Below are 12720 nucleotides of genomic sequence, written 5' to 3' on the forward strand. Positions count from 1 at the left end.
AAGGCCAGTTAACTCTATGGGAGGAATCAACATCTAGCACAGACTCATTTTTTAAAATCTTTTTTTCTTTCACGCAGATGGGTCCAGGGAATGAAGCTGTCCAAGTGTGAAATACTACATCTAGGTGATCATCAGTTATCCAATTGTTGCACCCCAGCCAGACCAAGGTTTCACTGTTGTGATGAACTGTGACTGATAGGATGTCAGTAGTTTTCATTATCAAAATTTAATCTATCTTTAGTCTTCGGTCATGATCAATCTGAAATCCAAGAAGCACTGTCAGACAGTTATTTGATTATTTCAAGTCCTCTAAACATAAGAACTTATAGAAAAATTTAGAGATTTGCGTGAATGATTGTGTAGTGTACAATACGTTGTACATACATTGTATGCATGTAAGTTAAACATACAAGTAGGAGCTCAAATTCAATGGTTTGGGCATTTCTCTCTTACAATTATTTTCATTTAATATCATAATTTACTGGGTTTTTTTGGTGCATTATCATGACAAACTTCCTGGTTTGAGACCTTTAATTTGATTCATTTTACTGAAATGTGATTACTGGTTTATACATACATGTACTACATGTAGTTGCAACATTCCATTATTTGGCAAACATCTACATCTATGTTTTAGCAGAAATTTTGGCAATGTGCCTAAGTATGTGTCAGTTATACCAGTAATGGAACTCTGACTTGTAGAAATCCCATATTTGTGCACCAGGCATCAAGTTGTAATGTTACTTATTAAGTTTGTATATTCTGAACTAAGAAACATTGTTAGGAATTTACTGTAACAGTTGCAAGTTTCTTCAAATTTGTGTATGCTTGACTGCCATTAAAGAACTTGCACATAGTATGTATGTGCACCCAGAGATGAAAATGTTGGACTCATTGTCTACTAGCCTTTACTACATTTAATTTATTATAGTGTTTAAATACAGAACAGAATAATTGAGATTTTGTTTAAAATGCCCAAAGCCCCCCCCCCCCTCTCCAGCTTTCAGGTACTTTCTTGAGAAAAGCTCGAAATTCCAATATCCAGTTGCATCGTTTGTGTGGAAGCTCCTTGTTTTGACGTAGCGCCTATGAAATCATTTCAGACAGAAGAATATTTCCTGCCTAAGATAATACATGTATGTACATTCAATGTTCTGGTTTGCTACCTTTCATTATAGATCAAAAATCATCAAGACAGTGTTTTGAAAATAACAATAATTCAAACAGGGCAGTCTTTCAACAAATGGCAATATCTTGGACAGACATACAGAAACTTGAATACAAACATCACAATTAATATGATAGCAATTTGTTTCTACATGTATATAGCAGATAAGGCCACACCAATTGAGCAACAGGGCGAAAAAAAAAAAAAAACAGGCCAAGGCACCCCATGGTAGCCAGAAATGTTACAATATGAGCCATGAAGTCAACATACCAGGCTGCTTTATAATAAAAACAATAGATGTTGAACTTTTAATTAAAAAAATTGCATTGTTACATTAAAAAACTTTATTAACTACATGTAGGATTCTTCAACCGTTGGGGCCAAAATATGTCTTTCATTGAGCAATTTGCAGTTGATTTAGAACAATTTTTTTTTTCAAATCGGAAAAAAAATGGACAGGGTGAATCCGAGAAACAACAAATTAAATTGGTGTGGCCTAAGGTGTCAGTCTTTTGCTCAAATGAAAGACAAATTTACAAATGGAAAACAGCCACTACATAAAGTACCAGTATCTACTATGTGAAAATACTAAGTAAACATTAATTCTATAATACATGTACATGTATTTCAGTGGATCATCAGCAGGGTACATCTTTATTACTTTTTACTCCCCCCACACACACTAAATTAACTGACATGGGCATGTCTGAAATATTGGATGCCAAATACCATCTAGCCTGGATGCCAGACCCAAAGCACACTGGACACAAAATATCTCAGTGTGCAAGGGTCTGGTAGGGTCTCTTAGGAAAGGCTCTCGAGGAGGAGAAGCTGTGATTGATGACCCCTCACACCACAGGTAGCCTGTTACATGGCACCACCATTGGTCAGCAGGAGACAATCTTGGGATCAACAGTTAATCATTAACCAGTCAATTTTCTAAATGTTTTTGGAGTTTATTTTCCAAAATAACAGCAGAACTTAGTCTAATAGTAGAAGTAGTGTACAGCCCAGGCTTTGCTGTTTGTTTAGGTAACAGTCCTCTGACACACCAGGACAAAATAACCTTATCTACAGTTTAATCTCATCTGCTGGTGGCCATTCAAAGATACAGCTGGGAGTTTTTAACCAATCATAGCAGAGGTGTAAAATTGCTTCCTGCTGTTCCACCAATGGGGCCTTACGCTCAGATACTGAGCGTTCGAATGGCAGGTCTATCTGGCCCTACCAGACCCAGGCTCACTGAGATATTTTGTGTCCAGTGTGCTTTGGGTCTGGCATCCAGGCTAAATACCATCGGACATAATGCATGTTTCTATCAGAAATTATGAGACCTGAAGAAATGGGACTGGAACAATTAAATCAAGACAATGCCTTGAAGAATAGACCTACAGGCCAATAGTTATCACGCTTATGCCACACCAACTTAATTTTATGGATGACATATCTGCTCGCGCATTGATTTTCGCCTGTTCTAAAAAAAAAAATCACGTCTAACCTGGCTCTAGGCCTGGGTACTCCATGGTCAGCGACAATACGGAACCGGTGGTAACTCTGGAGGATGGCACCCAAGCTACCAAAGCTCCATGACTCAAGATCTCAATACATACAATGTCTATCTATGGCAATCACTCGTGATCTTTATTTGCAATCGGATACAGATCATGTACAGATACATAGTCATGCACAAATACAGATTCATGTAACAGATATACAGAATACAGACTTTCCGAGTAGGATGACCGTGTCAGTCCCTACACCTGAGTGAGGGTTACAGTTGACACGGTAGCCTTCGCGTGGATTTGTTTAAGGTGGATAACAGGTTGCGAATCTGAGACCCACACACTTGGGCATCCGTCTTCTCCAGCGGCACCATATCAAGGGAGACATGCTGGTTCCGGTTGGGATGCTTGCAGCGAGCTGCCGGGTGACTTGGTTACGCTCAAGTTCCGCCTTGACTACGCCAGCCCGCCTGGCGCTGCTCTCGTCCGCCAGCTGAAGCCAACTGCCGTTGGAGACTAGACCCTCTGGTTGAGGGGGGATACGTGTAAAGTGCCTTTCCCAAGGGCACAACGTCGGTGCGCATGTTCGGACATGCCCCTGTGCTCCGACCCGGAATCGAACCCGGGGCTCCTTGCTTGAGCGCCGAACGCGCTGTCCACTACGCCACACGACGCCACATACAATGTACGTACGTGATGATTCATCATCATCAGGTCGGGCGAATTGCCCGGACCAAGTCCACTCTTTCTCGCCATGCCGCTCTGTCCGCCATTAACTGCCCTAGGTGTTCGGCCCTTACCCTAGCATCTTCAGCAAGTTGGTGGATGAAGGTATGTACAATGGGGTCGCCCTGCGCTGGAGTGTCCATGGGTTGGTGCCCAGAGTAACAGCTCACTGGCGAGCTCGTCTTTGTGTCTGTAGCAGTGTCCAGCAGTGTCCAGTGATGATTCATAAATTCCGCAAAAAGCCGGCTTGTCGTATACATTGCTATGTACTGCCGCAAATTCATAATACCAGCTTTGTATTCCTGTACATGTGGTTTAGTAGCATTTTTTTTTTATTGGCCTGAATTTTTTTTTATTCATCCGCGCGCACTTCAAAGGATGTCATCCGTAAAATTACAAAAAAATGTAGGTCGGTGTGGCCTTATGAGTAGGAAAATAAGAGTGTGACACCCTGTTAAACACATTTTTTTACTTGACGACTGTAAAGAGATGTGCATACATGTACATGTATCATCAAGTACACAGAGTGAACTGTTTATTAACACTTCTTAAACAATACATTAATTTCTGGTGAGGGCAGATGCTGTCACTATGTCATAGCACCATCACTATGTAATAGCAACATGTCCTGCTGTATGTTTCTGTGGTAACACGCCACATGTACAACTTTTTGGAGTCTCTGGGCAACTAAATACATGTAGGAGCTTATATCACTTCCTTTGGGGCAGAAGCACACAACAGACATGATTTGGTGTTGGCTGTCCAAAATGTAACAAAACTTTATATCTTCTCAAAGTTGTGACACAAGCTGTCCTTGTCCATAGGGTAAGCTAGTCTGCATATTTTCAGTTAGTGAATAACATTTGAGGGGCTTGTGCAGGCTTTCAATGAAAGTATGTCTGACCAGTGTTTCTTACATGACTGTATACACAGGGAGAATACAGATATCTACATAAAGGGTGACAGAAGGGTGCTCTCTACACCTGAAGTGTTACGTGTACAGTGAATATACTTACATTTGTAGGCACTCAAAACAAAGTCTGCTTTTTAAATTCTGAATATCGTTTAATTTTCATTCTGATGTTTTCAATATGGTAATAAAACGATGTGAAAGATACTGAAAGCATAGAAAGCACATGTACATGTATAGGGTAATATGTAATGTCTATGACAAATATAGGGCCTACTAGAACCCACATATAAGTGACAATGTCCCTCTAAAGCAACTAAGCTTCAATAGTAGACAGTTTTAACTTTATGTCAACCGTTTTGCTTTTTTGTACAGTGAGTCGACGACTTTCCCCATACTCTGAACAGTGTCTAAAGCTGCCTCGTAAGTCTTATCCACCGGAGGTTCATCAAATACAATCAGCACACCTTCTCCTTGGTCTAGGATACCTGCGCATGCGAAGGGAAAAAAGGCTGAAGTTTAACAGAAATCATCCCACTGTTGAAGTGTCTCAACACTACCAGTAAATACAAAACCATGTAACAGTGATGCCAGGAACAGAAGCATGTTGGCATAACATACTGTGCCTAATACTCTCCAAGCAGAGGTTTGGGTTTGGGGTATTTGTCTTCGTCAGAAGGACTATGAAATTGTCTCGCCGGAGTGTGGGGAACTGCGGATTTTGCGATATAACTCTGGAAGGCATGATTCGACGTCCATGATTTTTGGCAGGCAGATTACCGCTGTTAAGGCCGAAGTCAAGTACAAGTTTTGGCTTCGTGGGGGGTCCGTGCGTCACGTTAGTGCACCTTTTGTGTTTGTGGCTTGTTAGCAAGATAACTCAAGTATTTGTAAAATGTTGATTATAATTCTTGGTGTGGTGCTTACTATTGTCGGGACCAAGGTTAAGTTCGTTACTGAGCTTCGTGGGGGGTTTCGTTGTGACTACAGGGGGCATTTTGTTAATTTTTCTTGTGAGCAGGATAACTTTTGTATGTGTGGATGGAAGTTAATGAAATTTGATAGGCATATTACTGTCGTGGTCTCCAAGATTGAGTTCAAAGATGAGAGTCGTGGAGGTCGTTATGTCCCCGTAATAGGACCTTTTGTGTTTAGAAATCCCCCACCTACATCTGCTTGGAGACAGCCGACAGCTGGATATAGCGGGGAACCCCATAATGGGATGGGATCAAATGACGTTACATTGAGGGATTGTACTATAACTTCAGCAGGGGGAGGATAGGTTGGACATATGTCAGGTTATTTTCTACGGCCACACCAAGTAATTGCTATGGATGACGTCCACTGGAGACCTTAAATCTAATTACCTTAATAAAAACACGAAGGGCCGAAAAACGAGATGCCTAGATTTGGAATATACTAACTGTAGAAGTACAAATGTTAGGACACAAAGAACACAAGTCTTCTATTTGTCATAAAGACAAATTAACAAAACAGCAGTAGTCACCCTGTTCTGATTCTTTCCTTTATAACATCTTCTCTTATTATATTTTGCGGCGCTGTCGTGACACTTTCAACACAGTAAGAATTTCTTGAACGTTTTTTTTCCCAGTAACAGTCCAAACTCAAATAACGTAGGGGGGGGAGGGCTAACACGGGTGACGACGCATCTGTATAATCTGCGGCAAACCGTTTCAGGGTGTTCTGTACCATAAAAATAGTACAGAGATTCTTTTGTTCTTTAGACCAAATTGATTATTAAAAAGATTGAAGAATACGCATGTTAATTTCTCTAGAACGATGTACCTCTGACGAAGACATGAGATCTCCGACCTCTAGTTTTGGCATGTTTTTAGGCTTTTTTATTGGGGTTTCTCTTTTGCACTGAATTTTGTTTTTTCACCCAACCCAACCTCTGCCGGCACTCACCCCGGGGCGAGGCAAACCTTTCAAGAAACGTGACAGTGCTCCTCCCCGGGAACCATTAAATTATCATTAGGGATATCCATTTTATTATCACACATCCAGCCAGTCAGTAAGGCATTCATTCGGCCACACGCCTCCTGCTGATTGTGCCTATTCATGTGCCTGGTTCACACCTCCTTGCAGAATGACTGTAATGTGTTGAAGTGATTAGGTTTATAGCACATTGATGCTTTCGGCAGAGGTTGGGTTGGGTGAAAAAAATTTCAGTGCAATAGAGAAACCCCGGAAAAAAAAAGCCTAAAAACACGCGAAACATAACCCCAAACCCAAACCTCTACTTGGAGAGTACTCAAGTTACTGTGCCTGTGTGAATCCCCAATTTTTCATGGTTTTTGTTGACAATGCCAAAGTCCTATATTCAATACATGTACATTACTTCTTGCTTTGCACAGGTGCAGTATGTTCTGCCAATCAATGTCCTGGCCATATTAGATCTCACAGCATGAGTCAAGGCCTGACATGCAATAAAAAATTGTAGACTTCTATCAATACCAGCAGCTTGTAACTTACCATGAAACTTCTTGTCCAGAATCATCTGAGACAATTTCTTCTCCACCACATGTAGAGGCAGTTTGATGATGTTTGCTACATGTTCAATCTGTAAAACAGTCAGTCAGTCAGCATTTCTGGGGAAAACTTGGTATAGAAGGATGTTCATTTCTTAGGAATGTACTTAATATCCAATAAGGATGATTAATTAGTGCTGCTTTCGGTTGTGGTTGAGTTCTAATCTTTTGAAACTAAAACAGACTGATGGAACATCTTCCAAGTTGTAATTTTACTTAGAACATTGGTCAAAAACAGTTCTAGCAAATAAAGATAGATGAATATCAAGATCTGGTTTCAACCTTTAAAATAAGCATATCCTGCTTGAACGGGAGGTTTAGCAAAGATATTAAAGAATTAATTTTCGTAAACGTCGCTATGTACCACCGCAATTTCACAATACCAGCTTTGTATTCCTGTGGTTCGGCAGCATTTTTATTTTTGGATGGAATTTTTTTATTCCCCGCGCGCACTAGTTTGAGCGTCTTCTTAGGATGTCATATACAGAATTAAGTCGGTGTGGCCTAAACAAACAAACATGCTAAACACTTGTGAAAAGCTGTCCTCTCCTGGTTGAAAACTCAAGTTATGAGAACTACACTGATATTCCTTCAGAACAACTTTTCTTGTGCAGTAAAGAGAACAGTACCTGTACTCTGGAGAAAGGTTCAATAATCCGGCACAGGTTCTGTTCCAGCAGGTTGTTGTACAGATCATCAAGGTGAGACTGGATGATGGGGTCATCCTTCAGCTCTTCTGAATACTCCACAAGGGTCTACAACAAGGAAATAATGAAACAACAGAAGTTACAAAACGTTGAAATATGTCATGGAGGCATGAGATATCTGAACTCTTGCGATGGACATATTCAAGTTTTCATTAATTTTTGTGATCAGACAAAATTTTTTCCTGATTTTATATTTCAGTTTTGTTGTTACACGTGTGCTCCATAATAATATGTGTGTGTTTTTTCTCCGTAGAATACGCAACAATTATTCTAAAAACCAAATATGAAGTCCATAAGCTCAAGGCTTGTTATTTTGGAAGGATTTGTTAGAATTTGGGTACATGGTTGGATATTGAGGTCCTGAACATGTATAAAAAAATTACAGATTTCTTCTTCTTTTCTGCTTTCACTTTGGAGACAATGGCACATCTTTTCTAGTACCAGAGTTCTAGCTAGGATTTAATTTTAGCATAGTGGTACTGGCCACATGTCAAGGGAGGGACTGAGAGTGACTGAGAGGGGGGATGGGGCGGAACTTTAAAAAAATTGAGCTAAAAAAGGGGCCATTTGAGGGATACCCAAAGGGAAAAAATGTTATTTCTAAGGTATGTACAATATGTATCCTTGATTTTGTAATTTTTCACATTTGATCTGGCATTCTTGAACAAAGAAATACAGTCACAATTGTCCCTGTGCTGTATTGAAAATTTAGCGTAGGGGGTCAAAATTATAGCGTAGTGGAGGAAATTTAGCGTAGGGGGCCCCTACGCTACTTTGCACTAGCTAGAACCCTGAGTACTTAGTTGTGAAGCCTTTTACTTCGATCCTGTACTGGCTGTAGCTCACCTTCTTGAACTCTGATATGGACCTATTGTGGTAGGCTGTTGCTAGAGTCTTCATACACTGGATGTTGGGCCCAGCATACCTCAGGGCCAACTTTCCACTGATGATAGACTGGACATCATCTGGGCTGGAGTTAACAAGGAGAGAGAGGCACAGAAATGTCAGTAGTGTTAGAACACAGACATTGACTATTCAACCATATAGAGAGTTGAGTTATTTACACCATTTCAAGGTTGAATGTGATATTTCGCTGACACAGTCTGTACAATAGTTTATCTTATCTAGAGTATGGTCTTCTATCCAATGTCTAAAGATAGACATTGGAGATAACATTAAATCATACAAATAGTGATATTCTTTTACATTCAATGAAGCAGAAAATTTAATTGGACACAGATACTGAAGAACTGTAGTAGCCTATGATACAGTTGAGGGAATTATACATGTGGTTGGTTTTATATTTGCGGGAATTCAATGCAATTTCAATGTTGATCACATACCAGATCTGTGTAGAACCACTTTCTTGCAATATTCAATTTTTTCAATAACCAAAGGGAAAGGAGCGCCATACTAAAATGTTTTAACCTGACCCTCCCTGGCCTTTCCCTAATAAATATCCTAAAGCTCTTCGCTCTATCACATTCTTACCACACCCTAGGACAGCCTCCCTACCTGTTCAGCATGATCTTGCACAGTAACATGTACTTCAGCCCTGACACAGCCTTGGGGCTGTCTACTGAGTCAAACCCTTCAAACGCCTCGTAGAAGTAGGAGTAGGCAGTCTTGAAGTCCTTCTCTTCTGCATGAAGTATCCCTGAAAGTCATTGCAAGATGCCATTGTGAGTTAAATTGTACCACATTGTGAAGTTAACAACTGACATTGGAACTCGATATGGAAGTGTTTTGGATTCTGTACATGTAGGCATGATCTGAATCTGAGTGTTACTAACTAGTGTTAGGATCGTTAGGGCATACAGGTTGGCCCAGAACCCATACATTTAGGTCCTGGGTTCAAATCCACCAACATGCTCTGTTCCTGATCTTGTGCCCTTGGGAAAGGCACCTTTTACTACTTTCCTCACTTCATTCAGGTGGAAATGAGTACCTACATGTAGCTTCAGTTAGAGGTGTCCCTCAGATAGGATGTTAAATGAAGGTCCCATGTTTGGCGTCTGTGTGGTGTACTGGATAGAGCATCCGACTGTCAAGCAAGGGGACCCAGGTTCAATCCCCAGGGTTGGACCCAGACATGTCCGGACATGCACCCAGACGTTGTGCCCCTGGGAAAGGCACTTAACACGTATTTCTCCCCTCAGTTAGAGGATTCCTGGGCCCTACTAGGGTTTGGTAGGCGTTAGGAAGGTCATCCAGCCGTAAAAATCTTGCTTTAAAAAAAAAAGACTTGCCTTTCATGCAAGTACGTCTAACCCCCGTTTCGGGGAAAAATGACATTAAAATTCACTCACTCACTTGGATTTAAAAAATGTTTTGGGAGAGCTACACCCCACACAAGTTAAAGAACCCACCGCACCTTTCAAAAAAGAGTTAGGGACATGCTCCGGTGTGGGATGGCACTACTACCTGAAAGTTGGTGATTCACTACAGAAGAATAGTGTGAAATGTACACTAATGGAGATCCTAGTAAAACCAACCCACCAGACTGCAGGTCGAGCTGTGCCTGTAGTTTAGGAGGACAGTAGATGGCGTTGGCAGTAGTTCTGGCGGAGGTGAGGGCAGCGCGGGCCTTGGGAATGTTCTGCAGGGCGTGGTAAGTCTTACTCTCCAGCAGCTGTACCTCCACCAGCAGGGCCTTATCATCCATCTTCTTCAGCTCACGTAACAACTGGGAACCTGGAACATGAACCTAGTTAGTCATTTACATCATGATTTATTATAAGGCCATACCAATTTAATTTGTTGCTTCTTGGATCACCCTGTCCATTTTTCTCTGATTTGCAAAAAAAAATTTTTGGTTCTAAATCAACTGCAAAATGCTCCATGAAAGACATATTTTGGCCCAAACGGTTGACAAAAAAGTCCCTTTCTTCCTAGATCTTAAAGTTTTTCAATGTAACAATGCAATTTTGTTTCATGAAAAGTTCAAAATCTATTGTTTTAATCATAAACCAGCCCGGTATGTTCACTTCAGGGCTTATATTAGTAACATTTCCGTCTATCATGCCCTGGCCTGTTTTTTTTTTTAATTTGCCCTGTCGCTTCATATTTCTGAAAAAATTCGAGAAACAACTTACAAATTAAATTGTTGTGGCCTAAGGCTTAGGAAAAAGAATTTTGTTTCCTGTTTCCTGGCCGACCCTAAAAAAACCTGCCGTCCCTAGACCTTTTTTGGGGGTGGGCGTCTGCATTTTTTTCGAGCTGACCAACCTTTTCTAGCTCCTTGATCTGACACCTGAGTGAAATTTGCTGGTAAAATTTGTCTGGTACAGGTTATTTTCAATGTCACCTGCATCAGTGCCATCATGCAGAAAAAAGTATTTCAAGCCATGAAATGTAAGTTTCGACTATTGAAATAATTCCACCTAGCAGAAACAGAGTCAATACAGTGTTAACATTACAATGAAAGTATAACTTACCCAGTGCGAGAGCCTCCTCATATTTCTTAGTGTCAAAGTACAGGGCAATTAACCTGGCCTGTAAAACACAAGTCAATACACAAGTCAGCAATGCAGCAATGTTCTTCATATTGTATTTCCTTTTTTTTCAGATTAATACTTTAAAGTCACAGGTACTAACTGGGACCTGTACTGTAACACGATCAGGTGTAGGGATGTGTACCTAAACGTTGCATTAGGTACAGGTACAAAGGATAAGGTACAGGTCCGGACCTGAACCTGTACTTAAACAATTTGACCAATTAACATGCTCTTCTGAACTCCTTCAACAACAAGAAAAACATTAATGAACTTGAAAGTTATTAGTAGTTTTTGTTTATGTTCTGGACCTGATCTGGCAACAGAACATGTCCTTACCTCCAACGCCTGCCTGAGAAATGTGCGTTTCTCCTGCTTCGCCCACTCTATGCATTCTATACACAACTGCACCTGGGGTGGGGGAAACAGGTAAAAAAGTACATCATTAATTACACGACGAACACAAACACTTCACTTTCTATTCTCCAGAACACACTTCTTACTTTAATCCTACAAATTTTTTTTTTTGGGGGGGGGGTAGTTTCTGCCTTTTTTAGCAGTTTTGGAAGTCAGAAACACACTCCAGAGGAAAAAGCAAAGCCACACACGTTACTTTCATGGGTAATATCGCTATAATGGTGCCACGGTGCCTATAAGTTGACAGGTCTTGTGGTGGGCATGTGCTAGTGGCAGTAAGGGAATTTTTCCACAATTTGTTCGCAAACACACTAACTCAAAAACCTTTTTCTCTACATTGTGGGCTATGATTCAGGAAGTGATCTGGCGTTGTTTCTAACCTTGTTTACATTTTCTTTGTAGCGCTGTGGCAATTTCTATGAACATAAGGCCACACAGTCTTGATTTTATGGATGACATCCGTGCGCACATTTATTTTCGCCTCTTCTCAAAAAAAAAAAGATCATGTCCTCCGAGGCTCTGGCCTGGCTCTAGGCCTGGGTAGTCCATGGTACATGGTGATTCCGGAGGATGGCACCCAGGCTACCGAAGCTCTATGACACAAGTAATATACGTACAGTGCCGATTCATAAATGCCGCAAAAAGCCAGCATGTGCCGGCTTCTCATAAACGTCGCTTACGCCGCTATGCACTACCGCAAATTCACAATACTCCTGTGGTTTAGTAGCATTTTTATTTTGGGCCGGAATTTTTTTTATTCACCCGCGTGCACTAGTTTGGGAGCACGTCGGCAGAACGTACTGCGCCTGCGCAGAATCCCGTATTTTTTCGTTTTTCTTTGGGTTTTTGGTCAACGTTGCATCAGAATTTTGCCTGTTGCAGAGGATATTCTTTCCGACACAACATTTGGAAACTACTGTCGAAATGCCAACCTTATATGAGCGAATACAACCTTATACAGCCTTCTCAAAAAAATTTAGAGTAGGTGGCTGATAAGAAAAAGTAGCAGGCGAGCCACGAAGTGGCTCGAAGCGAGCCGCACAGCGGCTCGCAGGGGGAGGGTACGGGAGGGGGGTAGCCCCCCTCCCGGTTGGGGGGGTCCGGGGGCCTCCCCCGGAGGAAATCGGTAAAAATTAGACCCCTAAACATCGTTTTTGGTACATTCTGAGCAGCTTTATGGCAATCTTGTGGCTCCAAAATTTACTGTTCGTGCACAAATAATTCCGAAAAAGGCTGTATTAAAA

At 41.1% G+C, this 12720-nt stretch overlaps 1 protein-coding gene across 1 annotated transcript in view; it reads right to left on the minus strand.

The window, feature by feature from the left end:
- Positions 1 to 3850: 3850 nt before the first annotated feature.
- Positions 3851 to 12720, minus strand: part of LOC109470842 (26S proteasome non-ATPase regulatory subunit 11A-like) — a 13161-nt gene continuing 4291 nt past the window's right edge. The window contains exons 4-11 of the mRNA XM_019769931.1: positions 11399 to 11470; positions 11003 to 11060; positions 10065 to 10259; positions 9081 to 9222; positions 8412 to 8535; positions 7488 to 7613; positions 6803 to 6890; positions 3851 to 4794 (exon numbers count right to left, since the gene is read on the minus strand). Coding sequence (XP_019625490.1) covers positions 4652 to 4794; positions 6803 to 6890; positions 7488 to 7613; positions 8412 to 8535; positions 9081 to 9222; positions 10065 to 10259; positions 11003 to 11060; positions 11399 to 11470 — 948 coding nt within the window. The 3' untranslated portion in view covers positions 3851 to 4651. The remainder of the gene's footprint in view (positions 4795 to 6802; positions 6891 to 7487; positions 7614 to 8411; positions 8536 to 9080; positions 9223 to 10064; positions 10260 to 11002; positions 11061 to 11398; positions 11471 to 12720) is intronic.

Source organism: Branchiostoma belcheri, unplaced genomic scaffold, assembly GCF_001625305.1.
Source record: "Branchiostoma belcheri isolate BF01 breed outbred unplaced genomic scaffold, Haploidv18h27 scaffold235, whole genome shotgun sequence".
Classification (NCBI taxonomy): Eukaryota; Metazoa; Chordata; class Leptocardii; order Amphioxiformes; family Branchiostomatidae; genus Branchiostoma; species Branchiostoma belcheri.